This window comes from Colossoma macropomum, unplaced genomic scaffold (assembly GCF_904425465.1).
Source record: "Colossoma macropomum unplaced genomic scaffold, Colossoma_macropomum, whole genome shotgun sequence".
NCBI classification, from domain to species: domain Eukaryota; kingdom Metazoa; phylum Chordata; class Actinopteri; order Characiformes; family Serrasalmidae; genus Colossoma; species Colossoma macropomum.
The window spans coordinates 6487632-6513819 of NW_023494793.1; the positions used below are offsets into that span (position 1 = coordinate 6487632).

The following is a 26188-nucleotide window of genomic DNA, read 5'->3' on the forward strand; positions in this document are numbered from 1 at the left end:
CTCTAGAGGCTGCAGGGCTGCACGCGGGTTCCTCACGCGCACTCTCCGAGGCTTTGGAGGAAAATCAGAAGCTTCAGCGCAGACGAGACAAATGCTGGAGGCAGAGAGTAAAGGTAACCCCGCGCGCGCTCGGTCCGCTCCGGCTGATCATCAGTCGGACCGTTATTAATGATCGATAATCAGATCAGCGCGGATGGACTGACCTGCGGTATCAGCGCTGATAAACCTCTCAGGCTGTTCTGCTCAGACTTCGGGGCTTTAGTCGCTTTGGAGGGTTTTATTCGGGTCTAGTGCTTTTTAGGGAGCGCGCGCGCCCGAGCGTCTGTAATTACAGCGTTATAAAGCGAACCGACTGAATATGATTTAATCAGCGCCTGATGATGATGATGATGATGATGAAGTGCAGCGCTGTAAGAATTCAACAGACTGAAACTTAATATTAAATATTAAACTTAATATTACATTTTTACAGTAAAATTACAGTGAAATAAAGATTCCCAAATTTCACCGTGTCGAAAAATCATTTTTAATTTTTTTTAGAAATCATGCAGAAGTGTATGCTTATTTTACATTTCTGTACAATACTAAATTATGATTCTATTTTTATTTATGTAGGATTTTTTTTTAATGCAGTTATTTAAAATCTCTTCAGAAAAGCAGAAATACAGAAAATTCCAGGATTATTTACGCTTTAAATAAAAGAGCTCAGCCTGATGTCGCGATTAAAGTCGCCTTATTTATTTACATATTTATTTATGTATTTATTTATTTATTATTGTTATTCTGTGTTAGAATTAAAACTAAATTTTGCGTTAACGTCATTACTACGTATCTAAAATAAAGGCTGTAACCTTTATTACCTCATTTATTTATGCTCTGCATCATATTCGCGTGTTTCTGGATCATGATATAAAATAAGGCAGGAGGAGGGAGGAGGGTGTGTGAAGTCAATACAGCCTAAACAAATGAATTGCAATTAATTATGTACAATTATGTTCCCTAACTGAGGGGACTGAGACCCCCAGTGACGGCTTAGCCCCTTTTTTCTGAGACTGTAGCCACAGTATGAGAAGAGAACGCGCTGTCAAACAGGCTACAATATTATTATAGAGTATATTAGAGTAATTATTTATAAGAATAAACTGTCATTCTGATTTTCTTCACGGCTCTCAGAAGAAACGGCTGCATGTTTTTCTTTATCAGGGTGCAAAGCATTTAAATGGACCCTCAAAGGAGGCACAGCAGTGGTCTTTTCACTTGAGGGTGGCACCGCAGTCTGATTGATTTTGGCCAAAATGATGGAAACATCTTAGACATTAAATTCAGTACAAAAAAAAACCCAAACAAAGGATTAATAATAATATTGCCGTTGTTGTGCTGTGTGCCGATCTGGTCCTGACGTCATCTGATCTCTCAAAAAAAGATACTTTTTCGAGAGTTCTTTATTATTCTGTTTAGAACCATTTGCGTGCTTAAATGGTTCCTTGCGTGGTGAAATGGTTGTTCAGATTGATTGAGAATGTGTTGTAGAACCTTTCTAAAAATGGTTCTATATAGCACCAAAAAAGATTCTTCTATTGTTACAACTTTGACCTCGTTACAACAGGAGAACCCTGTTTGGAGCTACGTAGAACCATTTCCGAAAAGATTCCACAACACATTCTCCATCAATCTGAACAACCATCTCACCATGCAAGGAACCAATTAATCACGTGAAAGGATCTAAATAGAACTCATGGTTCTAAGTGGAACCAGTGCCTTTATTAAAGAACCCTTTTGAATAAGCTGGCGTTACAGCGAGAGGATAAACAGTGCCTGATGACATAACCTACATCTCAAAAAATATGGTTCTACAAGGGTTCTTTAGCAAAAATGGTTCTATTCAGAACCATACATTCTATATAAAACCATATGCAAGCTTAACTGATTCTTTGCATGGTGAAATGGTTCTTCAGATTGATCGTGGTAGAAAATGGTTCTAAAGAGCACCAAAAGGGGTTCTGCTGTTGCTACAAGGTTGACATCGTACCTTTTCTGTGTTACACAGAACCAGTTAAAAAGGTTCTATACGATCATCTTCACAGGGAGAGAAAGAGAGAGAGTGTTCAGTGTGATGCCCGCTCTACCATTTAAGAGTCATGCTAAGATGCTTTCGGGAAAGCCAGGAGTGACCACCACACTGACCACAGTCACATCAGCAGCCTCAGTGCTTACAGTGAAGGAAATCTGATTAGTCTTCTTTAGTACAAAATAATAATAATAATAATAATAATAATAATAATAATAATAATAATAATAATATCTCATCTCAGATCAGGCTCTGCATTATTGGTGGCCACAAATGTGAATTATTGTGATCAGGGGCACGGGACAGTAGGCAGTGTTGACCCGTGGTGTGTTTTCAGTGGGCGTGTCTGCACAGATTCATGCTTTGAGAAGGCGCGGGAGTGGACCTGGAGCTCAGATCAGCGTCCACATCACACACACACACACACACACACACACACACACACACACTCAGCACTGCTGAAAATCCCTCATTCACACTGAATTCAGCCTGATTCCGCTTTATATTAGCACTGTTTTAGGCTCATCTTCAGCCTGTAATGCTTAAAAGCTTTTCAGTACAGAGACTCTTAAATGGTAGAGTGAGCATCGCGCTGAGCACTCTCTCTCTCTCCCAGTGAAGGCGATCTGAGCGCTGTTTTTCGGCTGGTTGTTGTTCATTTTGATCCGCTGTGCGTGATGTATTTTCTCCCGCAGCAATTATAGGGGGCCAAGCACCGTCAGCACCACGCTATTTATTGGTGACTTAATTCTGAATTTAAAATCCTTTAGGGTCCTGAGTGGGCCTTTTTATCGCGGTCAGGCTTGGTAAATGTTTTTACACTGTAAAAAAATAACTGAATGCTTAAACAACCTGGTTGTCTTAAATCTTTAATAAAGACTAAATAATAACAATGTAAAACACAGATTGCTGTCTTTAAATTTACTATATAAGTTCTATAAGTTCAAATTCTGTTAGGTTTTTTTTTGAGATAAAACATTGAATTTTTTTTTACAGTGTAAGTCCTTCAGCTCTCTGTAACCCCCCTCGGTAGGTTGTGTACAGTAGTAGATGTTTCCGTGTTGCTCTCTGCAGTGTGTGAAGGTCTGCTGAAAGGGATGGAGTTCCCGAACTCTGATGAATTTGAGGAGCTTTGTCCAGTGTGTGGGGACAAAGTGTCCGGCTACCATTATGGCCTGCTGACCTGCGAGAGCTGCAAGGTGGGCTGACCATTAGATCTATTACTATTACTATTATTACTACTGTTACTAGTAGTTGCCTATAGTAGTGCTTACATCTGTTATTTCTATAGATCTCTTTACTCAACATCTATATTGATATCTCTATTATCTCAATATCAACATCAATATCTATAGTCAAGTTTATTTTATCTCAACTTTATATCTTGATTTATCTATTTTATATCAATTATCTCATCTACATCAGTATCTATCTATCTATCTATCTATCTATCTATCTATCTATCTATCTATCTAAAAATGATCTCTATAGTATTTTACTTGTTATTTATTATTATTATCTCTAAGTTCAATTAATAGTATTTATATTTTTTGTGTCTATATATCTATATCTAAATGATCTCTACATGTATTATATTTATTATATAATGTAGCTTATAATTATTCTATAATGTATTGTAATTTAATGTATAATTATTTTGTGTTTTATGCTATATTATGCTTTATGTTGTTATGTTTTGTTATATAATTTAATGTAATGTAATGCAGATTTGTTTTGTAATGTAATGTAATATAATATAATGTAATGTGATATAATGTGATGTAATGTGCTCTTGTAGGGTTTCTTTAAGAGGACAGTGCAGAATAATAAGAGGTACACCTGCAGTCAGAATCAGGATTGTGGGATTGATAAAACTCAGAGAAAGAGATGCCCCTACTGCCGCTTCCAGAAGTGTCTGAGCGTGGGAATGAGACTGGAGGGTAGGACTTTTATCATATTATATTATATTATGTCATATTATATTATATTATATTATATTATATTATATTATATTATATTATTTGACTATCAGACTCGAGGGTCAAATTGCGTGTTTTTGTAGATTTTCTAAGTGTATTTGTAAACACACTTCTGCACATTTTAATATACAGTAACTGTTTAATTGCTGAATTTAACATGTTGGGAAAAAACATTAAACGTGACCTGTTCAAAGCGGCTTTTTAAATTTATAATAAATGATATATTTTTCTTCAACAACCCAGAAAATAAATATAATTTGGCACTAAAATTAGCAGAAAAATATGATATTTATTTTTTTAAACTAATTTTCGCTCAGAAAATCAATAAAACGTTATCAGAACCTTCAAACTGTCTCGTCCTGTTGAATATTCTGGTTCTCATTAATCTGATAAAACACCGGCTTTTGCACACGGCTCTGTACTGAAGCGCTGCGGCTGCGCTGTTTCTGCGCTCATTTCAACGCAACGGTAATAATCATTAACAGTAGAAACCGTATTCAGCAGACAGCAATGATTATAGTGGATAATATTCAAATAAGTCCGCACAGGATTTAGCGAGCAGCTAAAACTACCATGAAAACATACATTAATAATAAAGTAATTTAATCAGCCCGTAAATGCGGCTTATAACCTCCTGATAATATATAACAAATACAGATTAGCCCGGAAACGCGAGACTCATTTAAAGAAATGTAATTAATACATTTACTGAAAGTCCTGCTTAATTAACGCCTACAGACACTTTTAATGAGGACGAAACGCCTCAATTTAACCAAACTAAAATAATAATTTCGCCTTTAAGATTTTTTACATTCCAGAAATATTTATTACTCAAATCTAAGACGGAGCAGACAGTTCCGTTTATTTATTTATTTATTTATTTATTGTTGCTTGTGAACTTGTGTGATAAAGAGACTCGCAGATCGAAGAAGAGCTTCATTTAAACTGAAACCGATTTACACAATAAACATCAATTATTACACTATAATTCACTATTTACTACAGAACACAGAACACTACAGAACACAGAGCACTACAGAACACAGAGCACTACAGAACACAGAACACTACAGAACACAGAGCACTACAGAACACTACAGAACACAGAACACTACAGAACACAGAGCACTACAGAACACTACAGAACACAGAACACTACAGAACACAGAACAATACAGGACACAGAGCACTACAGAACACTACAGAACACAGAGCACTACAGAACACAGAACACTACAGAACACAGAACAATACAGAACACAGAACACTACAGAACACAGAACACTACAGAACACAGAGCACTACAGAACACTACAGAACACAGAACACTACAGAACACAGAGCACTACAGAACACAGAACACTACAGAACACTACAGAACACCACAGAACACTACAGAACACTACAGAACACAGAGCACTACAGAACACAGAACACTACAGAACACAGAACACTACAGAACACTACAGAACACAGAGCACTACAGAACACTACAGAACACAGAGCACAGAACACTACAGAACACTACAGAACACAGAGCACTACAGAACACAGAGCACTACAGAACACAGAACACTACAGAACACAGAGCGCTACAGAACACAGAACACTACAGAACACAGAGCACTACAGAACACAGAACACTACAGAACACTACGGTACACTACTGAATACTACAGAACACTACAGATCACCAGTAAATATTATAGAACACTATAGAATACTACAGAACACTACACACTATATATCACTACAGAACACAGAACACTACTGAACACTACAGAATACTACTAAACACTACAAAACACTACAGAATACTACTAAACACTACAGAACATTACAGAACACCACTGAATACTACAGAACACTACTGAACACTACAGAGCACCATTGAATACAGAACACTACAGAACACCACTGAATACCACAGAACACTACTGAATACTACAGAACACCACAGAACACTACTGAATATTACTGAACACTACAGAATACTACTGTATACTATTGAATATTACAGAACACTACAGAACACCACATAATACTACAGAACACTATTGAATACTACAGAACACTACTGAACATTACAGAACACTACAGAACACCACTGAATATTACAGAACACTACAGAATACTACTGAATATTACTGAACACTACAGAATACTACTGTATACTACTGAATATTACAGAACACTACTGAATATTACTGGACACTACAGAATACTACTGTGTACTACTGAATATTACAGAACACTACAGAACACCACTGAATATTACAGAACACTACAGAATACTACTGTATACTACTGAATATTACAGAACACTACTGAATATTACTGGACACTACAGATCACAGTGAATATTACAGAACACTACAGAATACTACTGTATACTACTGAATATTACAGAACACCACAGAACACCACTAAATACTACAGAACACTACAGAACACTACTGAATATTACTGAACACTACAGATCACCAGTGAATATTACAGAACACCATAGAATACTACAGAACACTACTAAATACTACAGAACACTACAAAACACTACAGAATACTACTAAGCACTACAGAACATTACAGAACACCACTGAATACTACAGAACACTACTAAACACTGCTGAATACTACAGAACTCTCTCTCTCTCTCACACACACACTCTCTCTCTCTCTCACACGCACACTCTCTCTCTCTCTCTCTCTCTCTCTCTCTCTCTCACACACACACACACACACACACACACTCTCTCTCTCTCTCTCTCTCTCTCTCTCTCTCTCTTTAACTGTCTCTGGAAAAAAGCTACATTTAACTTTACATAAATTCCAACAATGCATACAAATTTAAATACACAATACACAAAACAATCTATCAACAACAGGCTGCTATTGTTACTGCCTTGTTCAAAAGGTACTGTCCACTGAAATGGCAGTACGTGAATGTGCTTGTTTTCCTAACATCACACAAAGTCAAATGGGCTGTTTTTGCAGCTTATAATAGCGGCTTATAAACAACATCTAACCTTTTATTAAAAAAGATTTTCTGAGATTTAAGAATTTTTAAGGACAGTAACGTAAGAAATACAACATTTTAGATGTTCAGAATGAACTACTTGATTGGAGCATTTCTCTTTCTCTCTCTCTCTCTCTCTCTCTCTCTCCCCTTATCTCTCTCTCTCTGTTTTCACTCAGGCTAAATTGGCTATTTGCCTTATAAGCTAAAACTAGAAGAAGGGTCAAGAGGTCTTACTGACCCAGATCCACTGTTCACATGCTTTACTGAGGTTGATTTGGAGGGTCTTCAAAACGTGTTGATGGCTTCTGTTCATTTTTGTTATGAGGAACTCATTTATTCATGATGTTCTGTCTCTTGGCTGAGAGCATGTACTGTATATGGAGTGAAAGGACTGATGAGGCTCTCTCTCTCTCTCTCTCTCTCTCTCTCTCTCTCTCTCTCTCTCTCTCTTCTCTCTCTCAGCGGTCCGTGCTGACCGTATGAGGGGAGGCAGGAATAAATTCGGCCCCATGTACAAGCGGGACCGTGCCCTAAAGCAGCAGAAGAGAGCCCTAATCCGGGCGAGTGGTTTTAAACTGGAGTCCAACCCACCCCTTGTGCCGTCGGCCCAGGCAGACTACCCCTTCGCCGGCTCTCTCCCCAGCCTCCTCCCCCCATCCCTCGCCCCTCCTGAATATGACTGCCCCCCTCTCTGCCCCCCTGCCTTAGGGGTGGCCCTACAGAGTTATGGCTCTTTCCCGGCTCAGTACCAGTACACTACTCCCACTCTGCCTGGGAGGTCCATCAAAGCGGAGCACCCGGACCCCTATTCTACTTCCCCTGACTCATCTCTGGCGTACCCCTACACTGAAGGCTGCCTGCCTGCTTCCCCCCAGACCAGCCCTCTGAACCCGACAGTACCATCGCTGGTCCTGGAGCTGCTCAGCTGTGAGCCAGATGAGGAGCAGGTAACTGTTCTAACCCATTTCCTAATCTACAAAATGAAACGTTGAGATAATTCAAGATAGTGTTGAGAACTTCAAAGATCATCAGGACAATTAAAGATCATTGGAGATCACTTGTGATCATCAGATCATCTTGAGATTATTAGAACACTTTGAGATCATCTGAGATCACTTAAGCTTGAGCATTTGAGATTAATAGGGATAAACTGAGATTATTTAAGATCATTTGGGATCATTTGAGATCAAGTACTTTGACTGACTTTAAGGATTCCCCTTTCCCTCCATTTGAGATCATTAGAACAGTTCAAGATCATTTCAGATAACTAGAGAACATTTGTGATCTTTAGTGCAATTCAAGATCATTTGAGATCATTTATGATTGTTCAAGATAACAGGAGAACATTTGTGATCATTAGTGCAGTTTGAGATCATTTGAGATCATTTATGATGGAGTTAACTGGAGAATGTCTGAGATCATTAGAACAGTTCAAGATCGTTAGAGGTAGCTAGAAAACATTTGTGATCATTAGAGCAGTTCACGATCATTTGAAATCATTTATGACTGTCTAAATTATCTGGAGAACATTTGAGATTATTAGAAATTGTTAGGAAAATCGATGCTTACTAGAGATCACCAGAGATCACTGGAGATATCTAAATCTGTTCAAGATCATTAGAACAGGTTCAGATTCTTAACACAATTTGAGATCATTTGAGATCAACTGAGCTCATTTGAGTGTAACGGGGATCATTCGAGATCAATTTGCGGCGGTTCTTTGGCTGATTTTCAGGATTCTCTTTTGCTTAATTTGAGATCACTTGAGATCATTTTGGATCATTAGAACCATCTGAGATAATCTGAGATAAACTGAGACCATTTTGAGATGAACTGGAATCCCTCAAGGTCAACTGAAATTAGTTTGAGATCATTCATCTGGGATTATTTAGCTATTTTTCAAGATTAGTTTTCTGTTTCCTGCAGCTTGGGTTTCTATAGCAACAACTTGTCTGACATCATCATGCTGTGTTTTGTTTGGTTGTCCCAGGTAAGAGGGAAAATCTGCGCCTACCTGCAGCAGGAACAGAGTGGGCGTGGCAAGCTGGACAAGCCCCGCCCCTTCAACTTGCTGTGTGTGATGGCAGACCAGACACTGTTCTCCATTGTAGAATGGGCAAGAAGCTGCATCTTCTTCAAGGAGCTAAAGGTAGTCCACCAAGATTGTTTCACAGCTACTGTTGGGTGAAGATGTTTTCTGATCCTGAAATAAGTCTGAATTTGTGATGTATCGATATCTTCCATTCTAATTTTGCCAGGAGTAGAGTAGATCCAGAGTTTTCACCATCACTTCAAATGAATTCCAGACTCTGTTAGTACGTTTGCAGTTGTATTGTTGTGAAATTGTCTGTGCACGTACAGTAAGACAATAGTTGACAGTGGTTTAGGTCCTGTGGTGTGCTTTGTCTCGACTGGTTCCACTTGTTATGGAAAATGCTGATATTGTGTCGCCGGGTCCTGCATCATGCAGCAGATAACATTTGGGAACACTGAGACATTTAGATATGAAGTTGCTGTTGCTTGTGTCGCACTGTGGTTATAAACTATAAACAAGCTTGATAGCAGAATACAGGATGTTTACGTCTTCCGGCTAACACAAACACCCTGAGAAGGACGAGCCTGAGATTTATTACAGCAGGAATAGAGTGTCTGAGAGAGTCAAATCAATAATGTCATGCTGGACCACACTGGTGACCTGAGTAGAGGAGGGTTTAGGCTCATTCATGAAGCCAGACAGTGAAGCGTTGCAGAGTGAAATGACAGAATTGTGAGGAATATCAGAGCTGTTAGTTCACAAAACAGCAAATAGTGACCACAACCCTCAAAGAACCGTAAAGAGATTTCCCAGCCAGTTGACCAATAAAGTCTTCTGATATTTAACCCCTTGTACCTCCTACACCCTTAAAAAGTGGTTCTGTAAGGTTCTTCTTCTTTATGAAAAGGCAATTGCTACATGTTCAACTGTACACACTGAAAGAACCATTTGAATGCCTAATGGTTCTTTGTGTGGTTTCATGGTTCTTCATGGTGGAAACCTGTTGCAAATGGTTCTATGTGGTTGCAAACAGTTGCAAATGGTTCTTTCCATTGAATTCCCAGTTTGAACTTTGAGAGTGTGAAGAACCTTTTAAAGTTTAAAGCCGTGGTTCTCAAATCAGTCCTCAAGATCCTGAGAAGTTCCAATTTTAGCTCTCAAACAACTGAATCAAATCTTTAAGAACACTGAATACCTTCTGAAGCTGAGTTGGGGGCAAAAGCATGGACTGTTTGGGGGATAATGATGAGTGATTTGAGAACCACTGATTTAAAGAACCTTCCACTTGAAGGTTCTATATCAAAGGTTTTCCTTAGAACAACAGAACCATTTAGGGAGCTTTAGTTTTAAGAGCATAAGGGTCTGTGGAGGATGGATGCCTCACTCTTATAACTGCATAACATATATAGCAAATCTATTTTTGTCATTTTTTTAATTTTTGAAAATCTTTATTTTATAGCATTTTATGAGGACTGGGCCAGTAGCAACTTTGAATAAAATGTTTTTACATGAACTTACATTGAAAGTTAGAAGTTAAATATTTTTCCTCCTCCTCTCCTCCTGAAAAGGTAATTTTGGACATATTAGTTTATTTATTAGTTATGGTATTATATAACTACTATATAACAAATATATAACATATTAGTTACACAGTCATCATAAAATCATTCATAGCAGGTAGTATTACTGAAATACAAGCCTACACTCTTAAAAATAAAGATGCCAAATATGAGTTCTTTGAAACAATGCCACAGAAGAGCCACTCTTGGTTCTCTGAAGAACCATTGGATAGATATTTCTTTAAAGAACCACTCTCATAAATTACAGTGTGATGACACTGGTCCAGATGTGTTGGGAGATGAATCATTTGAGGGTCCTGAAAGCCAGTTTAAGAACCGCTGATTTTTTGAACCTTCTACAAAATGTAATAAATTGTCCTAAAACTATACAGTCAAGCCAAGAACCATTTAGGAACCTTTATTTTTCAGACAGTAAGGCATGACACTCTCATATCATTAGAACGTCCATACCAGTTTCACACCAGCTAATAATAACTCAGAATAGGTACTAAATGATAAGATTAGTATCAGAAAAACAAGTCTACACTCTTTAAAACTCTTAAAAGGGGCCAGAAAGGGTTCTTGCCATAGAAGAACTATTTTTGGTAGTTCTCCTAAAGGACCTTACAAAGGATGGTTCTTTAAAGAACCATTGTTGTAAATGTGATACGCTGGAATCTTTTTAAAAGTCCACATAATGTAAAAGTGGGGTTCTTGCCATAGAAGAACTATTCTGGGTGCTTCTACTAAAGAACCTTTCAAAGGCGGTTCTTTAAAGAACCATTGTTGCAAATATGATATGGAGGAACCTTAGTCCACTCAATGAATGTAAAAATTCTATAGCACTTAAAGTTTTTTTCCTAGCACCAAACATCCAATCCAAGACCATTTAGAAACCTTTATATTTAAGTCAGGATTATTGGAATATATTATTTCCCTCGCCCACTAGACGTAGACGTTTTAAAGGCGGGGCAACGTTTTGATGAAAGATCACAGGAAGAATGTAGCTTTTCGAATGATGTGATATGATGAATTGTGCTTGACATGGTCCACTAACAGGGTCATTAAGAAGGTCAGTTTGGATCCCAGGTTGACTTGAGTGTGGTCAGGAGGCCCTGTTGAAATGATGTTCTGCATGTTCCGGTGTTGTGCAACATGCTGCCTCGATGGCCGAGGCCTGAGAGGCTCAAACGGACACTGAGTCGCAGCTCAGAGCCGGGAGTGTGGTGGAGCACAATAGATTTGTTGTTGCAGTGATAAGCGGAGTTATACATTCTTCAGAAGCCGATACGAGCTGCTGTTCCTCTTTTCAGACGCCACCTTCTTTATGCTGCTGCTGCACGTTTTCAAAGAAATAAGGTGACCTGTCAGATAAGCTGCAACGTTCAGAGACCAAACAGATGGATTTTCTTGCGATAAAATAAAGAAATAAACACATAAATAAATGAAGCCGAGCCTCGAGGAGCGTCTGCGCTGCCAACGTATAAATCGATACCCCGGATTTTGCTCAGCTTCTCTGGTGTAGCCATGGTAACCATCCAGCTCGCAAGGCACACGGTGCGAGAAAGTGTCCGAAAGTGAGTGAATGGTGTGTGGTGGGGGCTGCCTACTGCACACACACACACACACACACATACACACACACCGTTCTTTCTCTGCTGTTTAATTACATTCCACTCTGCAGATAGGCGAGGAATTCAGCTCTCCCGCTCCTCCGGATCTCCAGGCGCATTGTTCCAAACTGCTGAAAGCTTTCTGGGGGCACCTACAAAAGACAGTTGTGATGACTGCCCACAATAACATGTAGCTTGTGTATGTGTGAATTAGAGGTGTCACGATACACATATTTTCAAGTTCGATTCGATTCCAAGGTCAAGATTTGATCCCGTTTTTTGATATTGTGTTTATTCAACAGAACTGTTATTCTATGCTACATGGATAAATACACGTTCTCAAACAGAACCTCCTTTCAGTGCCTACATCTGACCAAATAACCCCCCCCCCAAAATGCTAATTTTATAAGAATTTGTAAGCAACTTCAGAAAAAAGGCCCACCCATTGGGGCCTGGGAGTGTCCACAGAGTGCCCCCTAGCCGCCCACTTGACTCAGATAGGATGCACCCAGATGTCTGGTTATGAGGCTTTCAACCACTGATGGTGCTTTCCAGATAGAAGGTAAATGAGAGACCCTTGGAAAAGACTGAAAAGACCAGATTTGTTCAGTTTTCCACTTACCCCAGATGCGGTCAATCAACCAAGACATGTTTGAGTGCCCTAGTTTTACTTTCTTAGTTTATCACTAGAGACACAAGGCAAATAAACTCTAGTCAGTCAGTAGCCACTCAAATCTTTTCCAGTGAGGTCTGGACTTTGGGGTGGTCAGTAAATTGTTCTGAGAACATCAGCAGCTCCTTTTCTCCGTAAGGTCTTTCTGAAGCTACACAGCCATTCAGATGTTCATAGCGTTCACTGTGGAAGGATGGACAGGAACACCTGTAAATTGACTTGCTTTAAGTTCTACAGTCTAAACGTTCAGTCTTAGAAGTTGGTTGTTTGTTTTTCCTCCTTGAGTGCTGTTTATCTGATGGGGTCAGTTTTGGTGGTCTACCAGGTCTTGCATGGTTGTTATGAGTCTCAGATTTCTTTTTTTTTGCTATTTGTTTATGCAAGAGGTTTGCCTTGTTTATGCAAGGTGAACACACTACACTGGAAAAATGGTGTTCTGAATTCACATGGTTAAAATTTGCGGTCACACTTTATTTGGATGGTCCCCTATAAATGACCTGGGTCATTCTACAGAAATGTCCACTTTTCTATCTCTCCATAGGAGTCACTGGTGTTACCGATCCTCATTGGTGTTACATAATAAATGTAACACCAGAAACATTTTTAATGAAAAATGCATTTTACAAATGGCTGCTGCAGAGCATCAAACCACATGTTGTCAGTCATGGAATGTCCACTAAAATATGTAGTTTAATCCATTTGTATTCAGTTTTTTCTATTCTATTCCATTCATTTCTGATAACTGAAAGACACAGTGGACTTACCATGTGCTTTTCTTCATAGATCTTCAGAAAATAGGTAAAAAGAGGTCAAGTGATGTCATCAGTGTGATTATTATTTCAAAATAAGAGATTTTTTGTTACATGGTAACACCGGTGACACGACTCCTGAGGACCACAACTTTCATTATATATTTTATAATATTTATTTGCCATTTGTTCTCTTTTTGTCATTTAAATAATATATTTCACAGTCATGTATAGATTCTTGTAGTTAAAATTTCAGAAAAATGTGTTTTTTTCTTCAAAATATGGCCTCACCCTTCACATATGACTGTGGGGACAAACACTTCTGTGGTGCCTGGAATTCTTGATAATGGATTTAAGAACTAATATTGCTAGATTGAGGCTCAAGAAGGCGTAATTGTTAAAATAACTTATTGTTTTATTTTAAAATGTAAATAAATTGTAACCCTAACATGTTTTTGAAGTGTAATATAACTGTAAATGCTAGGGACACAAAAATGGACGTTTCTGTAGAATGACCCATCTACAGATATTTTAATTTTTATTAAACTTTCTGGTGATACTCAGTTGATTATCAACAAGATTGAAGTTAGGATTAGGTCTAGGAGTAGGTGCAGGTTTTGCCCTAAGGTTTGGTTTAGGGTCAGCTTTAATAAAATCTTTCACACTGCATTTAATAGATATTTAGCTGAATAGTTTATCCAAATAAAGTGTAGTTGCAGTGGCTATTACACTACAGAAGTAGTAGATTTGAGACGTATCGCCGTCCGACAGCACTGCAGCCTACTAGCAGCAATTAGCCTCGTTTAGTCTGTAAAACTGTGTCCGACAGAAATACAGTCTAATTAGTCCAGCAGAGCTGCTCTCTTTGTGTGGAATTATTGACACGGCCTTCAGAACGCAGCACTGACAGGAGACAGAGAGAGCGAGAGTGCGAGAGAGCGAGAGAGAGAGAGAGGACAGGAAACGCACAAAGAAGGACAGAAAGAGAACATGAGAGATGGGATGAATAGAGATGAAGGATGGTAAGAGAGAGAGATACAACAAAGACAGAGGTGTGAGGGTAAGAGGTCACTGTCTGACTCATAAAGGGTCAATCAGAGTTGTGCCAGCAAAGCCATCACTCAACACAAGGACTTTTCAAAGGGCTCAGGTGTGCTTTTGCTTGAGCCGCAGGACTTGTGAATAGCATTTTGACAATTATCTCTCGAAACAAGGCCTCATGTTTTGGCAATGGTGCAGATGCAGGATGGGTGGGGGGCAGAGGGGGGCATGTCCCTTCCACTTTTTGTAGTTATGCAAGATGATTTTCGACATTGCATGATAGTCATTAAAAGAAGTAGCTGAGCTGCACCTTCAAACTCTAATTAAAGCTAAAATAAACTGTTGGCTCATTTATTATATAAGTTCATAATGACGAAGAAGCTCTAGCATGTCCTGGACTCATTTACAACATGGCTTTACTACATTTTGTAATGCTATAATGCTAATTTTTTGTGCGTTATTGAGCCAAAAGCTACAAACTATTAATGAGCTTTTGCCCGATTTTACCGATGATTTCAGACACGCTTTTTAAAACAGTAATTTTAAATGGACCTTCAGTTATGAGTATACTGGTCTCTCCCCATTTAAGAGAGAGGAGCCTGGTCTTAGAAGGCTGGCAAATAACTGCCCGGTGGTGTTGCAAAGATATCTGCCAAGTGGACAGACTTTCCCAACATGGTAACTATGCAGTGAAGGTGAAGAATATTGCGGGCCCACATACGAATCCTTAGGGTTTAAAGAGTGAAGGGTTAAACAATATTCTGGCACCTCTGAGCTTTGGAGAGTGGGTTCATTACTTCATGTTGGCGTCTTTGATCAGCCTGTAGGCAGTGAGAGTTCAGTGGTTGAGGTAGTGTTGGGCAGTGGTGAGGGGTGAGGGTCCTACCTTTTTCTTCCTAGTTATCATATTTATCATTACTGGGGTATTTTGCTGAAAAATTATAGCAAAATCAGACTAAGAAATTGTAATAGACGACAAAACTGAATCTCTATATTGAATATCGTCACTGTCGTGCAAAATAAATCTCCATTTTTAATGCTTATTTTGCATAATAAGTGTAGTTGCCCTCTGCATGGTGTTAACATTTCATGTTATTCTGACCAATAGAAATGCTCCAAAATGGCTTGGAAAAAATCTTGTTACATGAACTTCCATTACAAGTTAAGAACATTTTTCCTTACCCTGTAAAGTCACCATTTCGGAGATGACAATGTGCATAATTATAATTATTGTTCTTGTTTAAAATATTATTTGTTTTTGAAATGTTGACATATAAAGCATGAGATATGGATGTTTCCACTGTAATTGTAGCCATACTTTTCAAATCTGAAGTGCAGTATGTAAGCTTTAGCCTCCTGACATTCCTCCCACTCATCAGACCAGATTTGCACCCCTGCCTTTATGTGTAGTTGTAATTTATGTCAGGGACCCTATATTGCCCACCCCTTTTTTTGGTCTGTTTAAGATCTATTCTTTAGTAGCTGCAGAAACCTGTAGGAGAAAAAAGTACCTTCAGTCGTTCCTCAAGTCGTTACATTGACACATGGCACTGTGGCAGCTAACAGTGCGCTGACAATAAGTGAGAACAGTCATCTTGTTGTGTGTGCTGAGATGATGATGATGGCAGCAGCTAAACACTACGTTTCTCTCTCATGAGAGGGGAGTGAGTGCAGTGAGTGAGTGCTGCCTTTGAACAGGTTAATGAATAATAAGCCTTAGTATGTAATAAGCCTGGAATGCTAAGGGGTTAAAGGGGCACTCTGGCCAAAATAACAAATGTACCCATCGCTTCATCTGTTGTAAACATGTCTATTCACCTCCTGCAGAGGTGCTTCAACAGTGTCTAGAGCAGGAATTTTCCGTTCTAAGACTAAGAAACCCTCCTCTTATGATGTATCTTGAAGGTGGGAGGATCTTCAGAAAAACTACTAACACTTTGGAGCAGATATGTCAGGGTGTTTGATCCATTTATGTATTTATTTATGCTATCTGGGGAAGGAAAGTGAGATAACTAACATTTCTGATAAAAAGTTGCGTATCACGTCTGTATTTATTAGCCTCTACATCAGTGGTCACACAAGCGGTCAGGAATTTTCAGCAGTTGTATGATGTGATGATGTATTTGCGTAATGCATGCTGGGTATTGTAGAGAGAGTGATGGAAGAAAACACAAAACAGTTACAAAACTGTGAATTCTATCGAACTGATGAGCCTGACAGATGCAATATTGTGTAGTGGAATATTACATAACATGACAAATAACATATTAAAGTCTCCCTTTAGGCAGAAATGCCTAAAAAGGACAGAATGACAAATATGATTGTTCTGCAATAACATGGCCTGAGCTCTTATGTAAGCAGCATAGCATAGAAATAGTTCAGAAATGAGGCTGATGATGCTTTTAGATGCATTTCTCCAATTGTTACAAAGAATTCTGGGGGGAAGTTGTCATGTGGGGCTTGATAGCTTGTCTGATTGAGCAACAGTAACCAATGAGAGGTGAGACTAAGCGAAAAGCCCATTGAGATTGAGCAATGAGAACACACAGTATAACAGCGTAACAATTCTCCATGACATTTTAAGAACCTGTTAGTACTGAAATAACATTGTTACGTTGGTGTGATTAGACTACATTTCCCATGATCTCGTGCAGGTGGGTGATCAGATGCGGCTGCTGCACAACTGCTGGAGTGAGCTTCTACTTCTGGACCACATCTGTAGACAGGTGCATCATGGGAGAGAGAATTCTCTGCTCCTTATCACTGGCCAAGAGGTGGGTGTCCTAGAGATGTTTTTGCATGTGTGTGTACATTCTTCTGCATTGTAAACCTGCATATAACTGAACAGCACAAAAACATGATATTTGATATTTTAGCTTATTAACTTATTAATTATTTTTTTGGAAACCCACAGTCTCTGATTACACAGCCATGCTGTTGTAACACGTTTAGAATGTGGCTTGGCATTCTAATGTTGAAATAAACATGGACATCCTTGAAAAAGATGGTGTCTAAAAGGCAGCATATCGCTGCTGTCAGAACAAACCCTCGTATCTCCATTTTTGTCATTTTTCAGTTTTTGACATAACTTCAAACTGCCTGTTGCCCTTTATATTGTCTGTAAATTTCATGGTGAATGGACCAAATGAAACTGGCCTAAAATGACTTGGAAAAAAAGGTCTGGTTCCATTGACTTACATTAAAAGTAGAGTAGGTTTTTACCTTCTCCTGTAAAGTTACTATTTTGGAGATACGAGATTTTGATCCGACAGCAGTGATGTGTTGCTCCAAAATGTCTATGCATCTTTAGGAATTAAAGTTGCCTTCACAGTTATGAAAGTTAGTGACTAATTACCCCCCCCAATACCATGACGGACACTGGATTTTGAACTTTACACTGGTAACAGTCTCGATGGGCATTTTCTTCTTTGGCCTGAAGAACACAGCATCCATTACTGCCATAAACAATCTGAAAGGTTGACTCATCAGACCACAATACATGTTTCCACTGTACGTAAGTCAATTTCACATGAGCTGAAACCCAGAGATATCAGCAGCGTTTTGTGTGTTGTTGACATATGGCTTCAGCTGTGCATGTGAGGAACATTGTGCTTAAACAGTTGCATCATTTGTTGATGCATTTTTCGGCAAAGTGGTGAGTCTCGACCCATCCATCTGAACAATTAACAAAGGACCTCGTTCAACAATATCTTCCTATATTTGTTCGTAAATTTGTTCTTGAGAAAGGTCCTAAAAATAGTCTACATCAGATTTATGATGTGTTTTTAAACCACAAAACTGTTCACACCTTTGTGCTCTTGAGTGTGTGTAGATTTTGTTCTTACCTAAGAATAAATCCCAAATAAGAAAACATTGGTGGATGTCAGAACCTTCGTGAAAATTACGTAAGTGGCTTTGGAACATTTGGTGAATGAGGCCTAATGTTCCTAGTGTTTTTAGTGTTAGAAATTGATGTAAAATATTGCTTTTCCTTAAATGTATTAATTTTGCTTTGAACTGTGTTATTCAGAGTATTTATTTAAGTTAAATTGACCCCTTACATGGCCAGGGCCCACCAGCAGGCCCCAAGTTTTATTACACACTTCTATGACCTAAGAATAGCTTAGCCAGTTTGAATGAAGTCCCTGTAAGTACCGAATAATAAGCCTTAGTATGTCATAAGCCTGGAATTTTAAGGAATTACACCAGTTTAATTTCTTGTTACCACGTGAAGTCATTTTTAGGCTGAATGGACAAACAATTTACAGTATGTATTAGTTTATTGCAGATGTTACTGAGCACTGAATGTACTGAAAGAGGATGATGTGTTGCGTGTTGCAGGTGGAGCTGGCTGGTGTCACGTCTGAATCAGGACTGACCCTGTCCAGTCTTGTGCAGAGGGGACAGGAACTCTCCCACCGGCTTCAGCTGCTGCAGGTGGACCGCCGAGAGATGGCCTGCCTGAAGTTCCTCATCCTCTTCAACCCCAGTGAGTACTGCCCTCTGTGCATCCCTCAAAAAAGAGGTTCTTCAAGTGTTCTTTGGTAAAGACAATGATTATGTCAGTGGTCTCCAACCCTGGTTCGGGAGATCTACCTTCCTGCAGTCCTAGTTCCAACCACAATCTGCCACACCTGCTCCAGCTAATCAAAATCTTCACAAGTCCCTTATCAGCTGGATCAGATGTAATAGAGTTGAATAAGGGGTGGGACAGCTTATTGGATGCAGGTTGGAGCTCAACTCTGCAGGAAGGCAGCTCTCCAGGACCAGGGTTGGAGACCACTGAGTTATATATTGTCAATCTCACACAAAAAGCCTTGGTTGGTATAGTGTAGTGGGTCCTATCTCTGCCTTCTATGCTGTAGAGTGGGGTTCAATCCCTTGCCAGGACAGCACCCTACAGTATCTGTTAGAGTCCTTGGGCAAGACTCCCAACACTACCTTTGCCTACCTGTATAAAACGATCAAATTGTAAGTCGCTCTTGATAACAGCGTCTGCCAAATGTCATAAACTTTTAACTGCTGAAAACCTGAGAATCAGGAACTGAAAAAGATCAGGTCATCAATTTCGGTATTTAATTCACCTTCTATTCTGCAACATTTTTATTTGTATATCTCTAATAATATGCATATTGGTTATAATCTGAAAACATTTGATTCCACAATTTTTGATTATTAAGTTAGTCTTTTTTTCCACTTTTTGTTACAAAATGACATTACTGGCCCCGTACAAACCACTGCCTCCCTTTGAGTACAGGCCTGCGGACCACTAGAGGGTGCTTCACAGCCCACTGGAGGCCTGTGGCCCACAGGTTGAGAAACGCACATTAGAACATTGTGTCTGAGATGTGGAGTAAGCCTTTATGGACTGAGGAGTCTAAATTTGTAACTGGAATTATTTGTATTGTGAGAAGCAGAAAATGCAACTTCTAAGACTAAGAACTTTGGAGGTATAGAAAAGTACCCCTGTAAAACATCTGTGTAATAATTAGTTTAATATCTATGTAATTAATCATGTAATCATGTAATTACATATGAACAATGATGTAATTACTTAACTGTTCCATTAGACCCAGTCACAGCCATTGTGCATAGCCATTGTGAGACTGTGTTGCTGTGCAAATGAGCAAAAGTTTCACCCCTGCTCAAGACATTTTAAAGCAAGAGAAATAGAGGCGTTAAAGATCAATGTCTCCTTTTGCCGTTTCTTACAGCCCCTCGAATAAAGGTTCCTAAACGGTTTCTGGCTTGAATCTACAGTTCTTTGAAAAAAGGAAACTTTAATTGGCAAAGAACCTTGACATTATGTGGACATTCTTTAAGCATAAAAAAAAGTTTTTCACACTTTCTTATCTCACTTACAAAAAAAAAGAAAAAAAAATCCATCAATTGGGAAGTTCTTTAAAGAACCAAAAGTGGTTCTTTTGGCATTGTTCTAAAGAACCCTTTTTGGTTCTTTGAAACTAAAGGGTGAGGGGCATCGTGGAAATTTTCTTGCATTTTGAAATGTTGTAAATTTTGCAATAATGTTTAGTCATACAGTTGTGTGCAAAACTATTGGCGCCCCTGCTCAAATAACGTTCTGCTGGTTTCCTAAGTGAAAGGATGCAGCACATTTTAACACAGAGTCACTGTTTATCTGCTGAATTTAACATATGAGATGTACAATGTGGCCTGTGCAAAATTAATGGCACATTTATGTTGTATGTGGTTTTACCCCAACATGTTAAACTCTTGGTTTTAAATATCTATATGTGTTCTCTGCAGAGGATGTGTTCGCTTATTTTGACTTTAAGCATCAACTAAACATGTCATTTGACCAGGGTTGTTCAAACTTCTGCATATTCAGTTCCAGGCTGTAACACTGAAATTGACAGCAAATACTTGGATAAAATGTGTTCTGGTTACGGTGTAGAGAGGTTACAGTGTTCGAGAATGTGGCAAATATGAATATTTTCGGAATACCTTGGGCTGCATGAGCTTCTGTAACGTTTCCACTTTAATCATACGTGAAAGCATGAATCATGCGCTTCGGTATAAGCCCCGGTAATTGCATTCAAATTTTATCAGGGTTCAATGTGAAGAACTACTTGAATAGTGTGAATATTTGGCTAAACAAGTGTGGTCAGACAATGTCGCGCGCTGGCCGGAGCATATAGAAACACGACCTCTTTTTCCAGAAAATTCTGAGGCAATTACAGTTTTATTGACTGCCATACACAAAGCGTGTGTGTGTGTGTGTGTGGGGGGGGGTTGGGGGGGGTTGGAGGGGATTGGGGGGGGGAAGAATGTCTGAATGCGAAAGCATTTTCATTTCTACTCTCTGTCACATTCAACCTCTCTCGCTCCATCTGGAAATGGAAACAGGTTTATTGGGTAATTTGTGTCCTTCAAACCTATTTAAGAGTAATTCAGCGTTTTAATTAGATGGTGAATGGCTTTTCTGATGAGAGCCAGCTAACGCTCTGAAAACGACCATTCAGCCTATTGTCACTCACAGCACACACACACACACACACACGCTCTCTTTCGCTCTCTCTCTCTCTGTCTCATACACACACACGCACATAGACACACACTGACATATTCATCAAGACATCAAGAAAATACATAAACATGAAATACTTACATACTTTTAAAAAGCCTAACAGATTTAAACATACCGATCACGTTATTAGGTACACCTACCTTTTACTTTTATTGTCCATTCATTATTAGGTCCTACACTATAGTGTTCACAGGTCAGAGAGCACTTGTTCAATTTTCAGTCTAAACAGCAATTAAGTGCAAGTGAGATATTGCTGAGAAGATCAGATAGAAGATAATCCACACAGTCAAAGTGAAAAAAAAAACAGGAGTTTCTACAACTGGAGTTCACAAAATCATTAAAAGCTGGTGAGAAAATGCTCATAACAACCGCCTGGAAGACCTGGTGGGCCACTAAACTGCCCCATCAGATAAGCAGCACTTAAAGCTTTCATCTTTGAGAGAGAGGAGAAAATCAAGCTGCTTCAGATCTGAAAACATCCACAGGTGTTTCTGTCCATCCTTGCACTGTGAGAAGACGACTCAGCGCTGTGGGTCTGAAAGGATGTGTGGATGTTAAGGAGCCTCACTGAGAAAACGAAACTTATTTCACATTAATCAAATCAGGGAAATCCTGTAGCCACTGGGTGCTAAAGTAGCAGGTTTTCATGTCTCACAATGAGCAAATGAGCTAATGCTAATGCTAATGCTGGAGACGCTAAGGAAAACTCGGCAAATTTTAATAAAGCATTGCGAAGAAAGGCACAGGTACAGGTGCATTAATGTTTCAAGCATAAATGTCTGCACTGTACAGTCCTGTGTAATCTGACTGATTTGTCCAGCTGTTAGCAGCTAAGTTAAGACAAGCTAACTTGCTAGCTAACTGAGCCTAACAGTTTCTGTAATGTTATTTGTTGTTTGACATGATTTTTATCAAATATAGTAACCCAAATAAAGTCTAGCTGAACTTAGAGGCAGTATAAGTTTGTCTGTTAGTAGTTTCGGTGTGGTCTACAGTTTCATTGGAATGAAACAAAAACACCATTCTTCAGATGATCAAGATAGCATGTCACGCATTAAATGTTGTGTGCTAGGTAGCGAACCAAAGAAAAAGGGGTTTGTTGTGAAGAAAGTATGTCTTGGTAGGGGTTCTTAACCTTTACTTCCAGCTCAGAACTCCAATCTGTATTCTTTTTCTTTTTGTTTCTAGTAGAAAGAACACACTCAAACATCATTTAGACACAATAGCGCACCCTTCTGATTTTAATTATAGCAACACCCCCTGACGAAGAAAACAGCACAGATTGGCAAACATTTCATGCTACGTTGCATATCATAATACAGAACAGTACCTTTCTCAATCACTCATTTCCATCATTTCTTAGCACAATAATTCTGGCTAACTTGCTGCCACTGCCTTTCTCACTGCAGGTTTGTTGTAAGAAGTTTTCCTTTTGCCTGCAGGAGATGATGATCGTGATCGACTAAGCGACGCATTAATCAATTTTGCAAGCGGTCAGGTGATTGTGTAACACAAACAAGCACTGTTGTCCTGTCTGTCCTCCTCTCTGTAGATGTGAAGCTGTTAGAGAACCAGGCGTTTGTGGAGAGCGTGCAGGAGCAGGTGAATGGAGCTCTGCTGGAATATACGCTCAGCACATACCCGCAGCACCTGGACCGCTTCAGCCAGCTGCTGCTGCGCCTGCCCGAGTTGCGCGTGCTCAGCAGCCAGGCCGAGGACTACCTGAGCTCCAAACACCTGAGCGGAGACGTGCCCTGCAACAGCCTGCTCATAGAGATGCTCCACGCCAAGAGAGCCACCGCCATCTGAGCCAGGTGCGTGGGTGCAGATGAGCGTGTGGAAGCGCCCAGGCTGCAAAGGCTAAAGTGTGCTAAGGACACTGGAGTACTTCTTAAGTGCTATTAACACTGTCATTTGTGCTTTGTACGTGGCAAGATATTATTTCCAATTCCAGCAATGAAGAAATGAAGATGACAATCTTTATATTATAGCCACTGTGAGTTCATTTGTTTGGTATTGTATGACTTGCATTACTATGGCAAAGAACATTATGCTATGTGTTTGTCATTTTGGATTCAGTTGATTTTGTCTCAAAGGGCCCATTTCATGCAAAACAAAGCTTTTTTGAGCAAAAACAAGAAAAGTTTGATATACTATGTAAACATTGTTCAAGTTTCAAAACATGCTGTTCACGCCCCAGTATGGAAGCCAAGCTGCAGAAACAGCCCATTTTGCTTTCATTGTGGTTATGATGTAACAATCGTTCACATCAGCTGCCCGTTCAGCCTACAGCAGATTAGCCCTGCCCATTCAGGCTGAGGGGATATGGAGTGTTGTTACTGCATACGGTCTTTAGCAGTAGTTATTTAGAGTGGAAGATGTGAGGAAAACGGCTAAACATTGTACTGTTCATGGCTGTCAGGAGGCAAATTGATCACATCAGCCTTCCAAGACATCCAGAATTGATTTTTTTCTTAACATTTCTGTCCAAACTTAACATGTAGTTCTGTAAATTTCAGCCCAGACTGCTTTTTAAAGGAGATGCTATAAGGGAAAGCCAGTCAGAACAGAGATCAACAAATATCAGTCTGAAATGCTCAGTCACAAGGACGGCCTGTTTAATTCTAAGGGATTAAGAAAGGTTGGAAAGTGTTCAAGTGAAATAACAGCTGTTTTTGTTATATAAAACCACACAAATGTTGTAAGTGGTCTTGAGATGCAAGATGAAAGTAGTATAAGGGCCCTTAAAGCTTTTATTTTCATAACTTTTTTGTTTAAGATTAAGTTATACCAGTTATAAACAAAAAGCAGTAACACCAGAGTTTTGTTTGGTTCTTCAATTCTGGTCCTACAGCCATCGTGATTTGGGGTACTGCTGTTTGGCTGTCTGCTTTGCTAACATACCTATAATGTTTATATGACGGTAAGAATAGCTGTCTGAAAAGCATCACTGTAAATTTTGGTTCTGCAAAGAAAGTGACCAAGGACCTTTGTTGAAGTTTGATGGGGCTACTCATGTAGAGATGGCACGATACAACATTCTCTTTTCATATACCAATACTGATACTCCAAGTATTGTCCGATACTGCTGCAATCCGATTTTTTTTTTGTTTGAAAGTACATTTTCAAATGAAATATTTTGTGTAAAGATCATATACTTGATAGGGGTGTCACGATATGCACGTAACGTGGTTAAGAGACAATTCATGCTATAAAATGCATGATACTGGGAATGGCTTCCATAGTTCTATTCAACACAGTCCATTACTTTCCTAAAACTCCTCTGCACAGATCTTGGAACTGGAAAAATTAGCCTGCCTTGGATGGTTGTTTAGCCAAGCTGTTAGAAAAGGCCAGCAGAGAGAGGTGGAACACATAAAATCATCTTCGTATTCATCTCTTTGGGAACACTTTTGTTTTAGTCGAGTACAATAATGACGGCAGAGAATGGTTGGCTGAATTATCCCAGTGTGCTAACATTGCTCAACGTGAGTTTCTCAAAAACGCTAACTCATTAACTCAAGTTACTAAGGCGAGGAGAAAACACAAAGCTGAGCTTCTTATTTGATTTTTTCTTTCCCACTCCATTTAAGGTGGAACAGAAAATAAAGTAAAATGCTCACGAGTAGGAAGCCAACTTCAGCCTTGGGGAGAAAACACAGGCCGCAGCAGTTACTTCGCCCCACAGGATTCAGCCGATTTCTGAACAGCAGAAACCAAAAACTCGCTTACAGCTTCTGTTTTGCACCACTATTTGGTTGTAGAGAGTCCTGGATTGTGCAGTTTGCTGGGAGAGGTTGAGCCACATTAGAAAATCCCCTCCAGCACACAAAGAGACACACTATATACATATATATAGAAACACAAGATCGGATTGTAAATAAGACTGCAAATTTTGAAACATAGCCTCAATTTTGTTGTTTACTTTTAATTTTATGAGCCGCAATAACACGTACAACATGTAACATACATCTTGGTCTCTTCTGAGAACATGACTTTTATCACTTCAACAGGCACTGGACAACAGTAGGAATTCTGAAAAAAAATTGGGAAAGTACCAAAAACGTGTGGTATCGTGGTGCGAAAACAATACGTATCGTACTGTGAAATTTGTGTATCGTTACACCCCTAATATTTATACATCATGTTTAAACTTCTGAAACACTCAACCATCCCACTTTTACATGATGTTATCATGTTGTTACTGAAACATGACCTCACTTCGCTTTACAATTTGTGCCGCTCCAAGCGATTCTGCACTATTTCAGGACAGGTTTGTTACAGAATCAGATTGATTTGATTCCTTTTTTCTCCTGTGATTTTCAATCTAGCGTTTCTGTTGACATCAGCCTGCTACTGAAAACACGAAGAGGGTGAGAAAAACAAGTAAAACAATATGCAAAT

General features: G+C 39.2%; 1 protein-coding gene across 1 annotated transcript; it reads left to right on the forward strand.

Moving 5' to 3' along the window:
• On the forward strand, positions 1 to 23593 carry nr5a1a (nuclear receptor subfamily 5, group A, member 1a). The gene is made up of 8 exons (XM_036577966.1): positions 1 to 113; positions 3143 to 3267; positions 3867 to 4008; positions 7529 to 8013; positions 9057 to 9215; positions 17391 to 17510; positions 19078 to 19225; positions 23337 to 23593. Exons 1-8 carry the CDS (start codon positions 92 to 94, stop codon positions 23591 to 23593), a joined length of 1458 nt encoding a protein of 485 aa, XP_036433859.1. The 5' UTR covers positions 1 to 91.
• Positions 23594 to 26188: the final 2595 nt, after the last annotated feature.